The sequence below is a fragment of the Limulus polyphemus genome, unplaced genomic scaffold, assembly GCF_000517525.1.
Source record: "Limulus polyphemus unplaced genomic scaffold, Limulus_polyphemus-2.1.2 Scaffold117, whole genome shotgun sequence".
In the NCBI taxonomy this organism is placed as follows: domain Eukaryota; kingdom Metazoa; phylum Arthropoda; class Merostomata; order Xiphosura; family Limulidae; genus Limulus; species Limulus polyphemus.
Window position 1 is genome coordinate 55292 of NW_013665727.1, and position 21873 is coordinate 77164.

At 33.6% G+C, this 21873-nt stretch overlaps 1 protein-coding gene across 4 annotated transcripts in view; it reads right to left on the reverse strand.

Moving 5' to 3' along the window:
- LOC106472046 overlaps positions 1-21873 on the reverse strand; it is a 128503-nt gene that overhangs the window by 15726 nt on the left and 90904 nt on the right. For all 4 annotated transcript variants that reach the window (XM_022401482.1, XM_022401477.1, XM_022401489.1 and 1 more), the window contains 3 exons: positions 10605-10669; positions 8087-8155; positions 5343-7056 (listed from right to left, as the gene is read on the reverse strand). In XM_022401482.1, coding sequence (XP_022257190.1) covers positions 5343-7056; positions 8087-8155; positions 10605-10669 — 1848 coding nt within the window. The remainder of the gene's footprint in view (positions 1-5342; positions 7057-8086; positions 8156-10604; positions 10670-21873) is intronic.

A 21873-nucleotide genomic window follows, 5' to 3' on the forward strand; every position in this document is an offset into this window, starting at 1 on the left:
ATAGTGGCGTATGTAGCATCTTAAATTCATGTAAACCTAAAACGAAATATTTCCACTGATGGATCATAGCGTAAAAATCACTTACTCTTTATTATTATAACAATATAAATATTACAATCTCACCCTCACTTTAGTTCAAAGCAGCATTTGTTATTATTCATATTAATGTTAGGGTATTGAACTTCATGATAGCTTATACGAATATGAAGCACTATTATGATGTAGTCGACTGTAAGGTGTCATAGGATGTTTCTGTGTTTAATGTTAAGTTCGTGTATTAATGTAATAAAGATGAGTTAAAGATCCCCCATCTCTGTAAGACTAAACAGGTGATTTAAACACCTCACAAAGTTCAATTTTTTTTAAATGAATTAGATTTTCTATTCTAACTTACCTCAACGTCCAAATCGTAACAAATTTGGTAGATAATAGCAATGTAGTCATTAGTGAACGCATAACGACACTTTGTTTCATTCCTCATTATAGCAAACACATATAACAGGAAACATATACCAGTTATTCAGACTACGGAATTAAGTCCAAATATCAACACCTCACTAAAGGAATACGATTCACATTTCTTTCGATGAGTGTTTATGCTGCATAAAAATGTTTTTTGTGTTCAAAATAAAGTCCAGGGTTTCAGAGATTACATCACAATGAAGACATCAACGTGATTGATTGTAAAATAGAAAAAAAGGCAGGCTAAGCTCCAAAGTGCTGATTTTGAAACAGAAAAAAAACCGACAACAACAAAAAACGTCAGGCTAAGCTCTAAAGTGCTGATTGTGAAACAAAAGAAATATGTCAGGCTAAGCTCTAAAGTGCTGATTGTGAAACAGAAAAAAAAACGTTAATACTGTGCCTGTTTTTCACTCGTTACAGAAATCTGCCGTCTGGAGATGAACTTATGAGACCATAAAATGCAAACAGTAATCTGTTAGAAATAATATACTCAACTGACACTTTCAAGTTATTATGTAATCACATAAAACGTTCATATTCAAAGTGTCTCACAACCTTAATTCGTTTCCAGTCAATTATCTGTATTCGCTGTTTCATGCTTCACACTAACCGACTACTAACATAAATAAATATTTTACCGCCTTCAGATTAGACTTCGTTAGTTGTAATTCTCCGTATTCGTTTTATAGAAGCTCATATAAACTCTTTTATACCACGTAGTTTAGGCACGAGATCAGGAAAACGTTTTCATCGCGGTTCAAGAGTTTTATCGTATTATCGAAGCAAACGGGAAATACTTTCAGTATAATTTTTGGTGTCAGTCCAGAACTAAATACATTTCTGGCGAACATTATATGTAAACTTTTCCATCGAAATGTTGTTTCTAGAGGTAACTTTTCTTTCTAAACTCCAAAAAGACTGAAATAAATTATTCGAAGTAACAAGCACGACTAACAACTTTTCCACACTAGCTTCTCTACTGAACTGAGACCGGATCTTCTCCCTTTATATTGCTTATCGAATGTTTACACAATGTTTATAATAAGACCAAATACTGAGTAGCAAAATTTATTACGTATGACTTCTGTCTGAAGTTATATCCGGTGTTGTCTCAACATATGTTGTTCTTCTTCCAACAACTACACAATTCTGTCATTCAAATCTTTACCCTGCACTGACACTGACCATAGTCTAAGGACAATGACGTCATGAGTGATAATTATTTTCACCAAAGTCGTATTTTACTAAACGTAAACTAAGTTCAAGTGGAGCTGATGAAGTCAGTGGTCTCTTCAATTTTGGACGTGTACACTGTGATTTCAAGAAAGACATTATAAACAGAATTGTATACTTTATTTATACATGACTCAAACTATTAAAAAGTTTCTCTTATTCTGGAAGTAAACCAGTAATGATCATTTAAATCTTTTTTTTTTAATAAAAGCTTGAAGTTTCGAGCGCTAAAGTGTGTGCGTATATGTTAGTTTGTTTTGAATTTATGCACAAAGCTACACAATAGGCTATCTGTGCTCTGCCCACCACGGGTATCGAAACCCGGTTTCTAGCGTTGTAAGTCCGCGGACATACCGCTATGCTACTGGGGGGCGCCTATATGTTAAATTTCATGTAGTTCTTATAGGATTATTTGCTTTTATTTTTTCGATACCATCTAAACAAACTATTGAAAAACGTGTCCCAGGTAGTGGGATATCGTATCGTAGAACTATCATGCTCCGACTCCATTCCCTTGCCCTCCCCTCTAGCGCAAATTTAAAACTATAAATTGTGTATGCTGCTCTTATCATCTCGCATTCTGACCTTTGCTCTACAACCCAAATTTACATCACTTTTCAACCGTGAACAGTAGGAGATCGAAAACGAAAAAGGGGGCGGAAGGAGAGGGTTTGTTGTGTGCTTTCAAGTATAATCAAGTTAGTCCGTTGTGGGTCTCCTCTGTGTGGTGTTAATGAATTTAATGTGACGTTTTGGCTCTTCGCGATCTGTTGTATCTTCGAGATTGTATATGGAGTGTCTTGTGCTCTGTATCGTCATCTTGACGATGTAATAAAATGTTCATTGCGTTTTTTCAAAACTCGTATTGCTTAATCAATGAATAACTTAAGCTCTAGGTACTGCATTTGACGATCTAATAAGCTGTAACATTTTGATGGCCATTAAGTTAGCCGAGCCCTCTTGTCCAGTAAATGCAATGTTTATTCATAATCTGTTGCATCTTGAACGTTGTGTGTAATAAAATGTTCATTGTATTTTAAGGTGTACAACGCTTTAGCTGGTGGAGCGTGACATTTAGTAGGAATATCTATATGATATAATATCACGCTAAGACTTAATTTAGTTCACATCATTCGTTACTCGTGTAATACGGTTTTTAGCGAGAGTACAACAGAGAGAGAGAGTATAGTTGAAATGCTATTACACATTTCCACACTTTGTGTTAAAAACCCATATTAGTTCAATAACGAATGGCGTGATTTGAATTATTACCAATCTTACTGTGGTATTGTATCGTGTTATGCTTCGCTGGCTGAAACGTTCTACATCTCAAGACTTTTCTTGTTTAATTAAACAGTTGATATAAATGACGTCTCAAATAAGACTTCGCATAATATAATCCATTCAACCTAATCAGCTCTGGTGTAAGTACCGGCGCACAACAGACAGGGTGTAGTTGAAATAGTATTGTACATTTCTTACTGTAACCTGATGCTAGGCCAGTTAAGGATGATGTTCATTGTTTTGTTATAACACGAGCGAGTGTCAATTACTTTGAACAATACCAATAATTAAACTAACACGAGATCTAATTACTGTATTCGATACTCTAGAAACTTGTATCAGCAGATTGTTATGGAATATGAAAACTGTCTTAAATAATTACTAATTTTTTTTATTTGTAATGTACAAATTACATTTACCTACCTCTAATTAGTTAATACCAAAATTAAAATTTATTCAGTATAGCAGGGACTGGAAAGATGAACTTCAAGTAGCTGGTCTGGTCTCAGCTATCCCGTGTTTTACTTGAATAATTTTACAAGAGAATATGAACAACATAGAAAGTGGAGGTAGATTATGTAGTTCATTTTATTGAATGCTTTTGTCATCTTTTTAGAAAAGGGTGGAGGTTGGGAGTAATCTATTGTAGAATTTTTAGAAAGATTTTATTTTTATTCTTCTACTTTAGGAACTATTAGAAATTTTAAGGGCGGAGGTTGGGAGGAACTTTCAGTACAAATATTTTTAGAGTGGTCTTATTATTTTTTCTACTTTTAATATTAGAAGAACTTAGTGATATTCACTATTTTATAGTTATATTTAATATATTTTGTAAAGGTGGAGGTTGGGAGTTTAATTAGTAGAAATATTAAGGTGGCTTTATTTCAATTCATTTATAATTTAAGAAATTTTAAGGGTAACTGCCTTCCCACAACTGGCTGCAGATAGTGAAAGGCAGTAGGAGTTGAGACGTTGTGGGTGTAAACACTCAACTCCGCACCCTTGTTTGATTTTCTATGACTGCTAACTAGTTTTTCATTTGCGTTTGAATTTTGTCTGATAGATGGGATATCCCCAGCGCTTTTCGGTGCTATCACCACAGACAATTTCCGTTATGACTAAGGTTATGACGGGAAAATTGAAAAGGAATTTTAAAATAAATAAATAATTTTAAGGCTTAAACTCGCTAGCAACTAAAGTTTGGTTTGTTTGTTTTGAATTTCGCGTAAAGCTACACGAGGGCTATCTGCGCTAGCCGTCCCTAATTTAGCAATGTAAAACTAGAGGGAAGGCAGCTAGTCATCACCACCCACCGCCAACTCTTGGGCTACTCTTTTACCAACAAATAGTGGGATTGACCGTCACACAATAACGCCCCCACGGCTGAAAGGGCGAGCATGTTTGGTGTGACGAGGATTCGAACCCGCGACCCTCAGATTACGATTCGAGCGCCCTAACCACCTGGCCATGCCGGGCCCGGCAACTAAAGAGAATTGTTTTACATTGTAGAATTTTTAGAGTGGTTTAATTATACGTTAAGATTATTTCTATATATTAAAGGTAATTGTCTTTCCACAACTGACTCCACACAGCGAAAGGAAGTTGGAGTTGAGACGTTGTGGGTTCACGCACTCGACTCCCATCCGTTAATTAACTGTTTCTCCTTAATTGCTAGCGAGTTTGACATTGGCGTCGGGATTTTGTCTGATAGATGAATTATCCCCAACGCATTTGGGTGCTATGTCCACAGGCATTAACTATTATGAATTAAAGATGACAACAAGGAATGGTAATGGAGGAATAAGTTAGAATTTTAGTTTCATTATATTGTTTTTGTTTTGTATTAAGTTCAGTTCATTATTGTTTTATAGCACCGATTTTAATCGCATATAAAGAATTAATGTATTGCATAGCATTAGCTGATATATATATATCTGTCTTGATGAATAATCATATTTAAGTCATGATTAAAAAAACATTTTACATATTTTACATAAATAAATAATTTATTTTTAAACGGGATATCCAACTTTCTTACAACAGGTGGATTGTTTAAAATTCTATAGATACTTTTTTATGTATACGTTAGTAGCCTTACATTCTCAAAAGATGATTGTAAAATATACAAAAAGACCTCGTTTTGTATAAATTACAAGTTGCTTTAGAATATATAAACCGTTCTGAAGCAACACCGATAGATAATCGATAAAATATCTGACATTATGCTTGGCATATTTTACATTATTGCTCCCAGAGTACAGTATTATACAACTAATTAACTCAATCAAATGAATCAAATTTGTGCATGCAAGTTTTGAGCGTTTATAATTTTATAAAAATAACAATAAACCCACACATACCTGTGAAAACCAGTTCGGTTCCTCGGCGGCTCGAATGAAATGGGCCTCCATTGCATCCCAATCAATGTTTGGCATTGTAGTCTCAATGTTGTAGAACTCAAAATTTCCAAAACCTTCTAATGAAGAACTACAATTATCTCTCTGTGAATGTATAGATTTACTTGTGTTTTTTCCCGCCAATAAACTTGTTCGTTTTTCTGAGTCAGACAAGAAAGGAGAAGGTAACATAACTTTTTCCGCCACGCTCTTGAATACGGCGTTATTCGTAATACTGTTGTTATTTAAGTTGTTATCAGAAAGCATGCATTTTTGCTCTTCAGCATTCCTTAAAAAAGAGTTTTCTCTTTGTATCATATCATATCCAGATGATGAAATAGCATTTCGTTCATCCGATTGTTGCCACTGCAAGGAATTTATGGTAGAAACATTTATGGACTCTAACCCCATCTCTATGCCCGGCACGAAGAGTTCCGCTCTCTTTTCAGAACACATACGAGTCTTTGCAAGTTCATGTGTTTTTTCAATTGTTTTTTCCAATTTTTCAGGAATAGACTCAGTCATTTTTAGAATTTCTTCACAATTTTCACAAGAAGATCCCAAACAATTTTCTCCTTTTTCACCATCATTGTCTTTACATCTTGAAGGATGATCCATCGAGAAAGGATTAATCACAACATTTGCACCACATCTTCCATGTTTGAAGTTTACATCATCTCGAGTTTTTCCTTTTTCTCTTTCTTTCTCAACAGAATCGAAAGCACATTTTTCTGTATAACCTAGTAAAGTGGAAACTTCCATTTTATCTTTGTTCTTAAGCCTTTCTTGGTATTCACTGGTCATATTTTTGGGAAGGGTTGAGGCTGTATTTAAAATCTTTGGTTCGTCCAAACTTGCTGATTGTGAGTCTATTTGTCGAATGTTCACATTTTGTATTTCTTCTCGATTGCTGAACAAACACTGAATATCGCAGTGTTTACTTGTTGCCATTGAGAAATTATTTAACGTTTCTGTTGCCATGTTGATATCAAAATCAGAATACGGTCTTGTTTCACTCATAGAAGTTTTATCCGCAAAGTGTGAACTTCCGGAATCAGAGTTGGCACAGTTGTACTTCTTACAACGTTCCTGTTCCACGCTCGAAACTGAGCAAACTCTCTCTTCTTGAGTCACTTCATCATATGAAAGGCTATGAAATTTTCGTAATGATTTTTCTGAAAGACATTGTTCGTTTAATTTGATCGGTTCTTTCAGTGGGTTTATTACACTTTCGGAAATGTAATTTTCATTATTATTGTTTTCTAAATGGTCCAGCACATAATCTTGAGATGAATCCAATATATTAGAAAAGAGCGAGTCTTCGCTATCTGGGTCTTCTATTGGTTTAGAAATGAAACTGTTGGCACTCTTAGTATTATTGTTACAATCATCACTTATTTCGATTTCTCCGTTGACTTCAGAATTTTCCTGTAAAGTTAGCGTTTGAATATGGAGATTGATCTCGTTGCAATCTTGATCTGACTCTGAAAAGCTCTCATCTTCAACATTGTTATTTCGATAAATAATTTCGGGAGATGACAAAGACGTTGCACGATCGCTTCCATTTTCTAAAGGTGAAATGAGGCTGGGGTGGTATCCAACTTTCAGACTATTTTTGAAATTCACCAGGTGGCGCTTGTTTTCAGTGAGTTGAAGACTATGCCAACCACGTTGTATCCTGAAATATATAACGGATAAAAGTAACAACCAGTGAAAAGAAAGTAATGAAATAACAATAAAGTCTTCAAAATACAAGTCTTACTTTAGAACAATAGATTGAAATTAGTTATTACTCATATTTCAATACTTTATTTTTAACTGCCCCATGTGTCCACCGAGCGAAATCGAACCCCTCATTTTAGCGTTGTAAATCCGAAGAATTACCGCTGTCCCGCCGGGAGACTGATTTCTTTAAATAGCATTTATATATAAATCAATTGTTGTAATCCAGCTGGTCTGATGAACGATGTGGTATTGAAAGAAATGCCTGATCTTTAATTGCCTCTGATGAAAGTCTTATTGGGCAAGTTTCAATTAAAGTGTTAACAATTATACACAATAAATATACAATCACTAGTAGTAACTTTAAGTGACATTTTTGAAGTCTAATAAACTGAATGTTTCTTTCGATGCACTGTGAAATCTACTGTAACTTAAAACTATTTATTATTTCAACATTATTTGTAAACGTTAATCACTTTGCAGTTTAAGGCAGCTTGAGAAGATAAATCAATGAAATTACAACAGAACGGTTACAGAACTCAGAATGATCGTATTCCACAATGAACTTTCGAAGTAGAATGTTTCACAGTGGGCAATACTTTGACTAGTAGTTATCTTTTAAACATTTTAATGGATAAAGTTGTTTATATTTCACAATTATTTCTATTCTATAACTCAGCTGGTCTTTTGATTGTTCGCCTACACTAATTTCCCCCACCCCCAATGTCCAACGTACACGTATCCAAACATTTCAATTGCTGTAGAACAAAAAAGACCTACTATCGAACGCTATGTACTAGACCCCACACGTGCACAACAACCCTGGTGACACTGTAAAAACAAAGACAATAACAAGTTAATAATTGAAGTCAAGTAAAGAGGTGTAAGAATGATTTTGTGTACCGGACCCTTCACACAATTCATGACATATTGTTTTGAAAAAAAACCCTTCATCTTAATGGTTTTTTTTTCTACCTTAGACTTACCTAACGTTTACTGGAGCTATTCTGGAATTTATTCTGGAACGATGTAATCCTTTGGTGTCCAACTGTGAACTTTAGGATAAGAAAAATATGTTTAAATTATTGTCTAAAATACAGTTTACCATCTCACCTTAAAGAACCAACCAGTTTATTTTGTCTATCATTAGAATGTCCATGCATTGAAATGGTTTTTAACTGTTTTAATCGTATATTTACAGCATCATTCTAGCCTATTTTGCACCCTAATGTAAAAAATTAAAATATTCTGAAATATTAATCTGACAGACAATATTATTATGTACATATTAAATAACGTAAGAAGTATGTATAAACGACGATGATACCAGAATTGTTGGAAACGATGTTTATTACAATAGAAACGACGCAGATATCTTAAAGGTGAGTATGAGTATCTGGAATTCTGTCCGTTTCTTATATTATTGCTTACATGTGTCCTGTAATACATATCAATTTAACATTCATGGCTATATACACAAGTTTATGAAATTAATTGTATGATGAAAGTAACCCTAACATTGCTACATTAGCAAGAGTTTGAAGAATTCTAAAAAAAATTATAATATTCCAGGGAAATATCAATCTTTTGTACTTAAATTTACAAGCGTTTAAAGTGTTTATTTGTAATTAAGAACAAAGCTACACAGCTATATGTGCTCTGCCCACCACGGGTATCGAAACCCGGATTCTAGCGTTGTAAGTCCGCAGACATACCGCTGTACTACTGAGGGGCACGCGTTTAAAGTGAATAAATATACGAATGCTGTCTTCGTGATGAATTTAGTATTGACTCTTTTTTTTTACTACTGAAAAAACAGACGATAAAAACAACATCAGCAATAGATGATATAAATACATAGAATGAATAAAAATTTCTGTAAGCTGATATATAATTGTCCAGTTTCTGCAAGCGGAACACTTAGTTATATTATTGTTTAAATTATGCGAATTAGTCAAAATAATTAATTTGAATTTTTTAAATCTAAGAATTATCGCATTTGTAGTAATTTAAAATTTGGTCCCAGTTATACTTTGGCGGATTTTAAGCTTTGTGATTGTGAAGTTTGGATGAAAGCTAATACTAACGACAAACGTCATTTTGGAAGATTGCTAAACCTGACAATAATAAACTGTGAAGGCCATTAATATTATGACTAGCAAAGTTGAATCATTTCTGAACGTAATAATTATAAAATCCTTATTCCTGACGACTGTAACAGTCTAGATGAATTCTGAATTCGTTGAGTATGACTTGGATTTGAACAGAGTGACTACTATATCTGAATAGTTTAACTTGATGACCAACACTTGTGGGTGCACTATAAGTGCGATAAGTATCAAACTTAAGTCTGATGACTGAGACATCTTTGATAATTATAAACCTGATTAAGGGCGTCACTTGGAAGGGAAGTGGCCAACATGGGCGTCCGTCATCTCTAAGCTCTGGGATGGGAGCACAAATGGCAGTTTCTGTGAGACGTTTCTAGCCAGGGCGGATTAACACATTTACGCCAAAGCTTAGGGCCCCCAGCTGAACTGTGGGGGTCCATGTGTCGTCAGCTTTCATTCTCCTCACTATGTCTATTGTAAAGTGAGGCTTTTGTTTCTTATGAATTTCGCGCAAAGGTACACGAGGGCTATCTGCGCTAGCCGTCCCTAGGCAGCTAGTCATCACCACCCACCGCTAACTCTTGGGCTACTCTTTTACCAACGAATAGTAGGATTGACCGTCACATTATAACGCTCCCACGGTTGATAGGGCAAGCATGTTTGATGTGACGGGGATTCGAACCCGCGACCCGCAGATTGCGAGTCGAGCGCCCTAACCACCTGGCCATGCCAGGCCGTGAGGCTTTTGAACCTGATGAATATCAAATCTGCAGAAATTCTAAATCTGATGACAGCTAGATCGATATGCATCTTAATATTAATGACTAAGATATTTTGAATTATTTTAATTTTGAAATAAAATTATACCTGATAGCAAGCACTGGAATGGACTTATAAACTAATGAATTTGAAATAATATGTTACGACAGCGGAAGTTACGTGACGCTGCTGTTGCGTTTGGCACTGGTAGCGTGCGTGAAATTTCTCGAATGATCATGAGAGACGCCCTCTTTTTAGTATATAAGCCTGGCGAGAAAAACCAGCGAGATTGAAGAGATAGATAATTAAAGAAGCGAACAGTAGTGACTGTAAGTTAAGTGTGTGAATCATTGTGATTTATAGCATGTATTATAAAAGTTGTTAAGTGTATTATAAAGTTTATATCAAGAAAGAATAAACTAATTTTTATCAAGAAGGGACTTGTATCGCCGAAGTTCCTCGGAAATAATTTATACCGGAAATTAACAAACAAGCAGATAGGTAATAAATGACGTATTTTAAACCTTTGATAATTTTAATAACTTGATCGAAAAATTATTACTAGAAATGTACGATATGAATAGGTGAAAACAGGTATCTATCTATATTTTATGTATTGTTTATTGATTCTCACCTGGATAACAGAAAACTATCTTCTTCTAGGTGGCGACCACTGTACTTCAGTCTCATTTCTTCTTCCTGAAACAATTTAGAAAATTAGGCATGCGATAAGATAATTTTCATAATGTTATACAGATACGCAAATTGAATACTGATAATCAAGTATTAGTAAAGAAATTATAAAATAAACTCATTTTCTTAGCATAACTCTGATGTTTAATTATTATAAGTAGTTACCTTTATAGAGTATGCGAAAAGTATATGAAATTTGTATAGGCCTCTGATACTGATGACATTTAGCTTGTAAATACTTTTTAGCGAATAAAATGGATGCTTTATGCTAGCTATTTATTTAAAGAACTTTGTATATCATAGACAAAAAAAAATGTGTATTCAACACGTATTTCCGATTAACGTGATATTGTCAATGTTCATAACCAACAACTAATATCTGTACGAATGCAAGCTATAACATTTTTTTATTAATAAGGAAGTAGGGAAATAATAAAACAACCCCATTTTGTAGAAACCGAAACAAAAGATGCGACACTCAACTGTTTCATGTTTTCTTAATAATTGACACATAGAATACAAAGTTTAATTGTTCCACATTTTGGAAGTAATTGCATCCAAATTTGTAGATAATTCTAAAAATAAAGATAACTTAGATATTTCGTGATTTGTTAACACATAATATCGTAATGCGAAATTTAACTGTTTCACACAAAACATTAAGATTACCTGTTTCATAATGTGTTGACGTTTGAGAAGTTTAATGCAAAGCTCAACCATTTCAGAGAAAAAAAAATACAAAACTTAATTTGATACTATTAGTACCTGAAACAAAACATGCTAAGTTTAACCTCTTCATATGTCTTCTTTCACTCTATTTTGTGTGTCAAAAAGTCTGCATCTCGGCTGTTCCTTGATGTGTTAATAACCTTGAGAAAAGGGTGTGAGCTCAACTGCTTTTCTGTTTTTTAACAGCTGTGAAAAAAAAAGCTCAACTGTTTCTTGATTTTTAACGCCTGCTACAAAAAGATGTGAAGAAGTGTTTCGAAATTTTTTAACAGTTGGGAAAAAAAAGCTCATCTGTTTCTTGATTTTTAACACCTGCTACAAAAAGATGTGAAGTGTTTCGAAATTATTAACAGCTGTGAAAAAAAAAAAGATGTGAATTTCAACTGTTTCACGATTTGTTAACATCCATGAAAAAATTATAAGCATTAGCTGTTATCTCCCCTAAAGGAATTTTCAGGTAGATTAACTGTGCTATTATTTTTATTGAGTACAACTGTTAACTGTAATATTTCACATTAATGAAACACTCTCACGTGACCTGTAATTAATACAACTCATTCCTTAAAAATGGTGGGAAATTAACTGATTCGTAGACAGTATTAGTATTGTTCATTCCGAAACAGTGAACACCACTCTAACCATTACTGTTTTAGAGCCAAAGATTTTAAACTACACAAAGAATTTTTTCTTTCGATCAAAGTTTCATCCATGCTTATCTGGTGTATTGAGTCATTCTCGAGGGATAGATTACTTTTAGATGACTCCATCCAGTGGGGCTTTAAAGGTGAAGCAGTGGACGTGATCTAGTAAAAGTTGCAACATCTAACAGACAAAAGCATTTTGAACAATTTGCAGTCTTTGCTTCGAAATTTCCTGTGCTTATATACCGAACTTTCCAAGTACATTTCGGCAAGAACGTAAGTACAAACAAAACAGGTTAAATCCAATAGTTAATTTAGTGAAAGGTTTAGGAACCGTGTTATAAGCATATTAAAAGCACTTATCTCTGTTTAGAAAGTTGTTCCATGCAGGAAATGTACATACAATTAGATAAGCAAAAAAGAAAGACATTTCACTCGAGGGTAAATAAATCCGTATACTTTGTTTTTATGAAAATACAACACAGCAGATACAAATACTATGTAACATGTTTAGCATAATTAGACCTACAGTATTACTCGGGTAGTGAACTTCATGTATATATATTATCAAAATATTAAAAATGTATTGTGTTCGATTATAAACATAATACTTTACTTGCAAAAATACCTCTACATGTTCGTTTGAATTACATACGTTTTTTTGTTTTTAAATTTATTGTTAACTGCTATGTATAAAATAGAAATTACAAACATGTATACAAATAGATATTTTTATAGTGTGTCTCCTCTAGTTAAAAGCACCTCTGAAGCCAGATTTTCCCCTCTAAAGTAGACTTAAGGGAATACTTTCCCTGGAATAAATTGGTTCCGGAGATTCTAGACTCACATTTTCCCCTGTCTACCTCTGGGATCATTTTCCTGCAGGATAAAAATGGCTCCTGATGTTTATGCTACAGAATCACAGTTTTTCTAACCAGCGTGTTAAGCTGATTTACTTGTATGCATTGTTAATCTTGGGTACCTTTTATTTGTGTTTTGTAATTAAAGGGATAGTTGAAAGTTTTAAGATTTTTTCAGAAGTAAATAATTGCCGTAACGTCCGTTTTTAAATTCAAAGTTAGGATATTTATGCAAGTACTGTAATTGGGAAGCTTGTTTCAGGTTTTTCGTTTATGATGTCCAATAAAAACAAAATGTTTTCACAATTATTGTTGCATGTAATGATTATCTGGTTCTGTATAGAGTAATTAAAAACGTTACGGTGTCTTTCGGTGGGTCAGCGGTAAGTTTACGGACTTACAACATTAAAATCCAAGACTTGATTCCCGCGTGGACAGAGCGCAGGTAGACCATTGTGTAGCTTTTGACTAAAACAAAACAAACAGGCGTTATAGTATATCGAACAACGAGACAAAATGAAAACAATAAATTCAACAAGACATAAGAAATGGTATTCTCCAACATAGTACAAGGCTTACAACATAAAGCAGTTCTCCCTGGCCTAACACAATGTTACTGAAAATAATAGTGTTCTCCAGAATAAAAGGTCGTATTCCTGGCTTATCTCAAGGTTATGTTAATGGATGTTTCTCTCAACCAAAGTGTGCCCCCCCCCCCTCCCAAGAGGGACACAAGTTATCTCTTTGGGTGGAGCGGGAGGCAAGCGATTAGGGTGGCATTAATAGTGCAATAATGAAAAATTAAACGGTTTAATATATTTTTATTAATGAAAATCTTACTATAATGGACGTAGCGTATATATATATATATCAGTATCTATTTATGTAACCGAAACTCCTGCGACTTCTATTAATGGCACCACAAACAAAATTCCATAAAAAATTTATACTTTGGTTATTCAAGATTCAGACAATTAGAAAAATAACTGCAGTATGTGCAACAACCATTTCTTTGTAATAGAACACAATTTTAAATAAAAGTACTCTCCTCACAACAAGAACACGACTTTCACTAGGACTGTACGTGAGGGTTTGATTATATCTTTATTGATGTAATGTTTAAATATAGTACTGAGAAACTGGAGTTTTTAAAAAATACTTATTTTTTCAATAAACGATACAACTTTTAATATATAAAAACATTACATTTTTTATATCAGAAACATTTATTAATAGTTTGAGCTCTGTACATTGAATCATCTTGATGCAATGAGTTGCGTATGACTGAAGAGCACAATCCGAACACTTTTTCCGTGCAGCAATTCCCAGAAAAAAAGTTTTTTTTAGAAAATATTCACTTTTTCTTTTTTTTTTCCAATGAGGTATGAAAAATCTACAGGACACAGTGTGTGCTTTTAACAGGAGTGGTATTTTAGCGATTTTCCACTTTCTGTAGCTCGGACTGGAGAAATACAAACTGTAACATATTTTCAGTGGATGTGCACTACAGGACCCTTCCTTCACATATCAAATTTGAAGGCAATCCAATAAAAAATACACGAGCTATAAAATCTCCAATTTTGATTGAACTTTTTTCCTTTGTTTTTCTTCGCACCGAAAGAATGGAAACTCAACTTTTATAGATTTTTTTTTTCAAAATTGGTACATTGAGAGATCGCTGCAACCTACAATGTGTCAAATTGACTAAATATAAGCCGCACGTGCAAAGTTATCCAACAAAAAATCGCTCAGTTTGACCAAAATATTTGCGCACGCCTACTCAAAAAAATCACGTGAGCTACTGGGCTGTTATTTTTACTACAGCTTCACCTAAGAGTGGATAGTGGATATTAAAATTGGATAGTTTTTTTGTCATTCGAGTTAAAAACGGCTGATTTAGAGCACCAAAATTATAGGGTGAAAGGACGTGCAGATACACAAGTATTGGCTAAGCTAAGTAAACTAGATTGTCAGTTAGCGTAAATAATGATGCTTGATACGGTTGTACCGACTGCATGTGGGAGATGACAAGAAACTGTTAATCTAGATTCCATGGCGTTACAATAAAGGAAGTTATTAACATTTTTAAAGAGAGGAAAATTACCACCATATATTTTAAAGGATCTGGTTTGTTCTGTAAAGTAAAGGTCTGTTCCGAATAATAGGGTTGCGATCCTAAAAATAATGTCGGTTACTATAGTGTCACTTTCTTAATTGCTGTGGTTTGTTGTTGTGTATTGACATAAATTCATTATATATCTAATCAAAAATACCTTGGGTGTGACAAAAAGTGTGGCCAATAAACGATTGAGCGTGCGACTTAAAGGAATGAAATCAAAATTGGCAGCCAAACTTGTAGCTACACTTATAGCATTGGTAAGAATTTTAAAGTAAACATTCATTCATTAGGACGCGTATTTTGTTTTACCCACCATTATGCCCTAAGTTGAACAAAAAATGTCTTGAAGAATAACGTGTTGATAAGAGATTAAGGGTGGAAGAAATAAACTGTATTAAAATGAAAAAATAAGAGAAACTCCATTTAATAAAAGAAAATGAAAATTTAAATGAATAGGAATCTCTTTGGCTGGCTGAATAAAAAGAATGGCACACGCACACAGATTATCAAGCTAATTCTTATGATGATTAAAATTGAGGACGAGGCCAACAGAAAGTCTTAATTTTCTGAAGGCAGAAACGAATATTTTTTTAAATCTCAAAACTGTTCTCACAGTTCACATTCTCTGCAGCTAAACTTTCACAAAACTGGAACAGTTATACGGAAGTGTCTCTGCTCTATGAGAAGGCAGGACATGCACAAAGTAGGTAACACATGCTACAGAACAACCATCTTGACCGAATCCCACTAGGGAAATTAAAATCTATATGGTTGAATTAGTACACGACCTAGGTCGAACATGTTATGTTCTGAATATAAACTTTGAAAATTGTGTATGATATAAGTTATACACTATAGAAGAGTGGGATATGTGGTATTTGCATACCACAGCCACAAAACCTAGTATATGAGCCAAATTACGTCAGAAAATAGAAACCGTCTATAACACTACACATATAAGAAAAGACGTTTCAGTATATTCACCGACGGACGGTCTTTTGACCTTATAAGACGGGAATCCTCAACTTTATACCTGCTTATATTACCTTCGTTACTTAAAACAGACATATTTAAATTATCTAAATTACATCGAGTTAGCGCGATGTTCCAATAAATGTGTTTGTGAATGAGAATCGCAATCTACCATTTGATTCACCACTTGTCACTGAGTTATACCGGTTTCGGGGAATATTACCCCTCATCAGTAACCCTGATAAATCGAAAGACTATGGATAGGTTTCATATAGAGGTGGCATATAATAACTATAACTAACTCTAGTATGTTAAAATTTCGACTAGTTTATCCGATACATTGTTTTTATGCACTACAGATTTAACTGTACGTTCCAATTTGTACAGAGAAATAAAATAAATTCCCAATTTTGTACCAAGAAGAAAACTGAAACGGACATCAAAAGTAATATTAAAATTCCCAGGTATCGCTTTTCCAAGCTCCTTCAACAACGTGATGTAATCCAAACAAAAGGAAAGACAGAGTAGAATGGTCGTTATGAGGCTTACAAAGCTTGAAAACTCACAGTGCAGAGTAAGCTCAGTGAAACCTTGTAATATTCAAGTTTTTCTTAACCCTGTTTTTTAGTTTTATCTTTTTCAGATTTATCAAATCTTCTAATGCATATATTTTGTTTTACTTCAGTTTAGTGATGCTAACGTATAACTTTTGTTTCATTTTAACTTCGTGAAGAAATTCCAAAATTATTCGAAGAAGGTAAATTCCAATTAGAAGTACATGATATTAGTATTATGGAACTATCTGGCAGTAGTTCTGCTTTTCTTCCGTGAACCCACGAACCCACGTAGGACATCTAGAGATGATAAGCTTACTAATACTACTACTTCAAGCTACAGATAATTATATGGTCGAATAGTAAAGGTTAAGAAAGAGAGTAAGTAGTATATAAAAGACGTTTTTTTTAGGTTATCCGTATGCACAGTACTCACTAGGATTTAGAAGCGTCCAAGTTACAAATGAAACCCAAGATCTAGTTTTCTGAACGTTTATATTTCACAAAAATACGTAGACTTTAACGCGATCGTTTTCAACCGCTTTGCCCAAACCTACACTCACATGGCCAGAAGCTCTTAAAATTATCATTGAAAGTTTTAACGATTCACAAATGGCAAATATACAACAAAAACAATAATAGAACAAACTAAAAGGCTTGCAAACTTGTTTATTTTTTTCACGTTTGATTCAAGTAGTTTTGCAAGGTAGAGTAAAAACATATGGCAAATATCAAATAAAATTATTAATAAAATACTAATTCAAAGCGCAAAATAAAAACAATAATGTAAGAAAACAAAAACTAAAGATCTAGAAGAACTCTGGTTTCCCATTTTACGATATTTTGCATATGTAATTTTGAATCATTAGATTTGCTATGTTAATAAGAAAATTGGAGACAGTTATCCCAGCTGACACTGGTGATTCCATTGATGGATATAAAGAAGTTGGTAAGACACTCGTAGTACTAAAAGTTATTTTTTTAACCCTTGAAATGTTCGTGTTTTTTTTAATATCATTTATACTGCAAAATAATGTAAGTTCTTCAAATGAAGTTATCTGAACAACTTAATTTCTCATAGTAATTCAAATAAGGAATAATTTACTGTATCTTATATATAACAAAAGTATATTTAATAATTTACAAAAGTAACGTTAACTTAAACAAATATTTTGAATAAATGCTTTACATTTTCAAATTAAACAAAAGCAACGTTACTTATGAATGAAAATCACTGTCTGATTTTGAAAAACACTTACGGGTTGGTCGTTAATAAATGATTCTATAAAGATATAATGACAACATGTTTTAAATTTAAAAATACTGTAACATCACACTGCAACGATCTGTATATAGTATATTAGAACTGTTGTTCATATTGGATTTATATATATATATATTGTATATCAGTATGGTCACTGTTTAGAAAACAACAAAAACCTCTATTAATACTAGCTATATAATTTAATTGCTTTTGGAATTTCTCGCAAAGATACTCGAGGGTTATCTGCGCTAGCCATCTATAATTTAAAAGTGATAGGCAGCTAGTGAACACCATTTACTGCCACCTCTTGGTCTTCTCTTACCAAGGAAAAAAAGGAATCTTACCCGAAAAATCAATGAAAATGTTTTAGAAAAAATTGTAGTTACCTTGCTAAAGCAAACATAATTTGAGTATGAGCTGATCAATACCTAAAAAACATGAAACTTTAGGGTGAATTTATTGCCTCCTATAGTAAACAGGACTTAAGTACGAACTGATAAATACTTGAAAAGAAAAATATAATTTTGTATGGACTGATTACAAACTCTGCCTAAAACGTATAGAAATTATCGTTACCTAAAGAAAATATAACTGTTAATTATAACCTTTTGAAGAAGTGGGAAATAGATCACATCGATAATTTGGGGGTGAACTGAACTGATTGCCAAACATTAAATATGGCAGGGTAAAAACTTTAAATGGGATACATTTTTAAAATGAATGCTATTAAAAATTCTCTTATAAATCATAAGACATTTCAGTTGCGGTGACGAAGACCTAAATAGAACCTTTGTTTCAAATATACCCCTCTTAATATATATTTTTGGTTTGTTTGAGTCTAAAGAAATAAAAATGTTGCTTGAGCTGAATGTCACCAAGCATAAACTATAAGAGTGAATAAAACGTTTTTACACTTGTCAGTAAATGATGTAATTTTCAGCACTTTAGTAACTACTCGCAGTCGGTCATGGCATGCAAAGTTAGTGAGTCGTATGGTTTATACGGTTTGTTCAGTACAAGCCCAACCGCCTTGAAATTAAGCATAATCTTGCTCTCTAACAGTGCACAAAATACGTATTTAGTTGTGGTAATTCAACATAATGAGCAGAAGCTAAGCAAGACAAACATAAATAATGAGTTCTCCAACACTTTTAAAATATTGGTTCATTAAAGCAGAGATAACCTGGAAATGAACATAATGTAAAAGTAAAATGCTTTAAGTGAGAATTTATAGATGTTTTTCCGGAAGTCTTAGCCCCTCACGGAAAGAGTCACAGTGTTTGAGTGTGAGTCTACATAATATAGGTTTAAATATATATCACATTTTTACATACAACAGACATGTACTTAGATAATGGTATTATTTTCAATGTTACCTGTAAAAATATACGATAATTTATATAAACGTCTTAGGAACAGCCCTGGGCATTCGCCATGTTCACGTCCTGCACAATTTACTTACAATTTAGAAATAATGTTGAAATAAAGTAAGTAAGTAATAAGGAGCTTATTGATATCTCCAAAATCACTAAACACATAGTGCTCAAGATTAAGGTTTCGTTTTTGTTTTTGCTGAAAGATGGAAATATTCCATCAGTATAAAACCTCATCACACACCAAAAAAAAAAACAAAAAAAACGAGTTTATATCACACGTTATGAGAGTAGCAGTGTTCTCAATAATATTAATAATGGGACTTGCAACCCTACTCTTAGTCAGCGGCTTCATAGATCCGTCATTTCTTGACTGATTTGAGATCTAATTACAATTTTGGATTCAGAAGGACTAACCCTCATAGATAAATTTACTCTAATCCTACCTAAAAGAAGTTCAATTTGAGGGTAGGCTAATAGAGATCCTGATAAGTAATAAAATTGAAACTGGTATACGTGCGCGTCCCACGCTTGGTATTGCGGGCGCACAAAAATATAGCTAATAAAAAAAAATAAAGGTCTCATAGAATAATTTACTCTAATCCTGCATAAAAGAATTAAGTGCCGCGACTACTGGGGATTCCCTCTTGTTTTACATAGTACTTTAGGCTATGGCCATAAAAAATATAATTATCATAAATACAAAACAATTTTTATTTCGCAAAAGTTTTACGATTCTCCTCTAAGTAATGTATTTCATATCTATGATCCTTGAAGGAAACGATGTTGGAAATAATTTATCTAACTCTAACCGAACGTAATTACATTTTCTTATCTAATGGTATTCATTAGCCTCACGGTTGAACAGCAGTAAGTTCACGGACTTGCATCGCTAAAATCCGGGGTTCATTCCCCGCGGTGGACACAGCAGATAAACTTTGCTCTCTAACAAACACCAAAACAACCAACGTATTCATTTTGATCTGCGAATATCATTCAAGTGTATTGTCTTTATTCTAAATGTAAGAGAGTATTATAAGTGGGCAGTAGTTACTATTATGATAATTACAAAGTGACTTTCAAACTGTGATGGGTATGATTAACAAAACTGTTTAATTTCTTCTTTCAAATATACTTGTGAACGTGTTCTCATAAGTTAATTGAAAGTGGAAAACACAGATTGAAGCGAATTGCTGAACTGTATACACGATTCATTTTGTTATTTGTTCTTCACATTTCAAAGTTGATAAATCTGGTTGTTTTTTTCACGAACCGAGACTTCAGCTTCCACCCCTGTAATACAAGATTAATTTCTGCATTTTGAGGACGAGCACGAGCGAGTTCGGGTTGAAATTCGGATAATCTCGCTATTGAAGACTGAAATTCGATAATTTAAGTGGTTTCGTGAGGTAATTTTCTTGGAAGAGCTTGATTATAAATGTCTATTTCGTTCTCGTTCTGCCGAATATAATGAGCAAACAAAACGTACTGCACATTTCGTTCCTATTTTCCCCGTTGTTTCACATTGTATCTAATGGGCCTTGCACGTGATGCGTATAACAAGAAAACTTTAAATGCAATCATTGCATGTAGTTTCGAACTAGTCTGTTTTGTTGTTGTGAGTGGACAATTACCAGTTCTTTTATGCTGTGTGAGCCCATTAACCCTAATGTCATATCTCTGACATGCAGCTTCGTCAAGTGTAAAGTATACAAAACACACTCATGTATGTACTCGTGACTTTGGATTTATTCACACTACAGCAGCACTAATAAACAGACAATACGTTGATTTATAATAGTATTGTTTGATACCTTTACAAATGTAGTGATTTGATTCTACGTGGGGTGAAAACATGCTGTCGGTTTAGATACATTACATTGATTTGTATGCAAAACCACGACTGTTAAAAAGGCATGCTACGCCACTTAGATACACACTTCATTAGTTTAATCAGACATTAGTTTCGAGCACACATCATAGAGCTTTAGTTAAACAATTCGGGATAAGAATTACGATTGGTGGGTCAAACTAGCACTATATCGGATAAAACACATACACTAGATTAGAGATGCAAGACTATTGGTTGAGAAAAGGTGCAAGTTGCGTGAGTTTAGGAACACATTTCGTGGGGTTAAACAACATCGGGTTAGATAAACACAGCATTTTGGTTCAAAACACTCCATGCCAGGCACTGGCTTAAACACACACTGGATAAGACAGAGCTTGTATGATTTTAGAAATATTTTTGCTTAAATAGTTATTTAATAATTAAATACACAGTGGATCACAAACATAGAAACATAGTACATGGCTTAAACACACCGGATTAGACACCTGAAACAGGATTTAACATTCATCCGATTAAGCACGCTCCTTGGAAACATTGGGTTTAGCCACACACAAAATTAGACATTCTAACTAAGTTTAAAAACTTAAGTTCGTTTAAACACATATCCAGTGTAGTATTTTAGGTTAAAAACTGATTTCCCTACAAGCATCAGATTAAATTTTCTCCAGTAACAGCAGAATCCGACCAGGAAAAATTGCGAGACTTCTTGTTATTTGAACTGAGTGCTCTTTTTTACTTTTTACTTTCATTGATTCGTGCTGCGAAATAAATATAGTAATAAGCACAAAATATATGCATGTGAGTCTAACTAGACTTATGATTTGGTTTGTTTGTTTTTGAATTTCG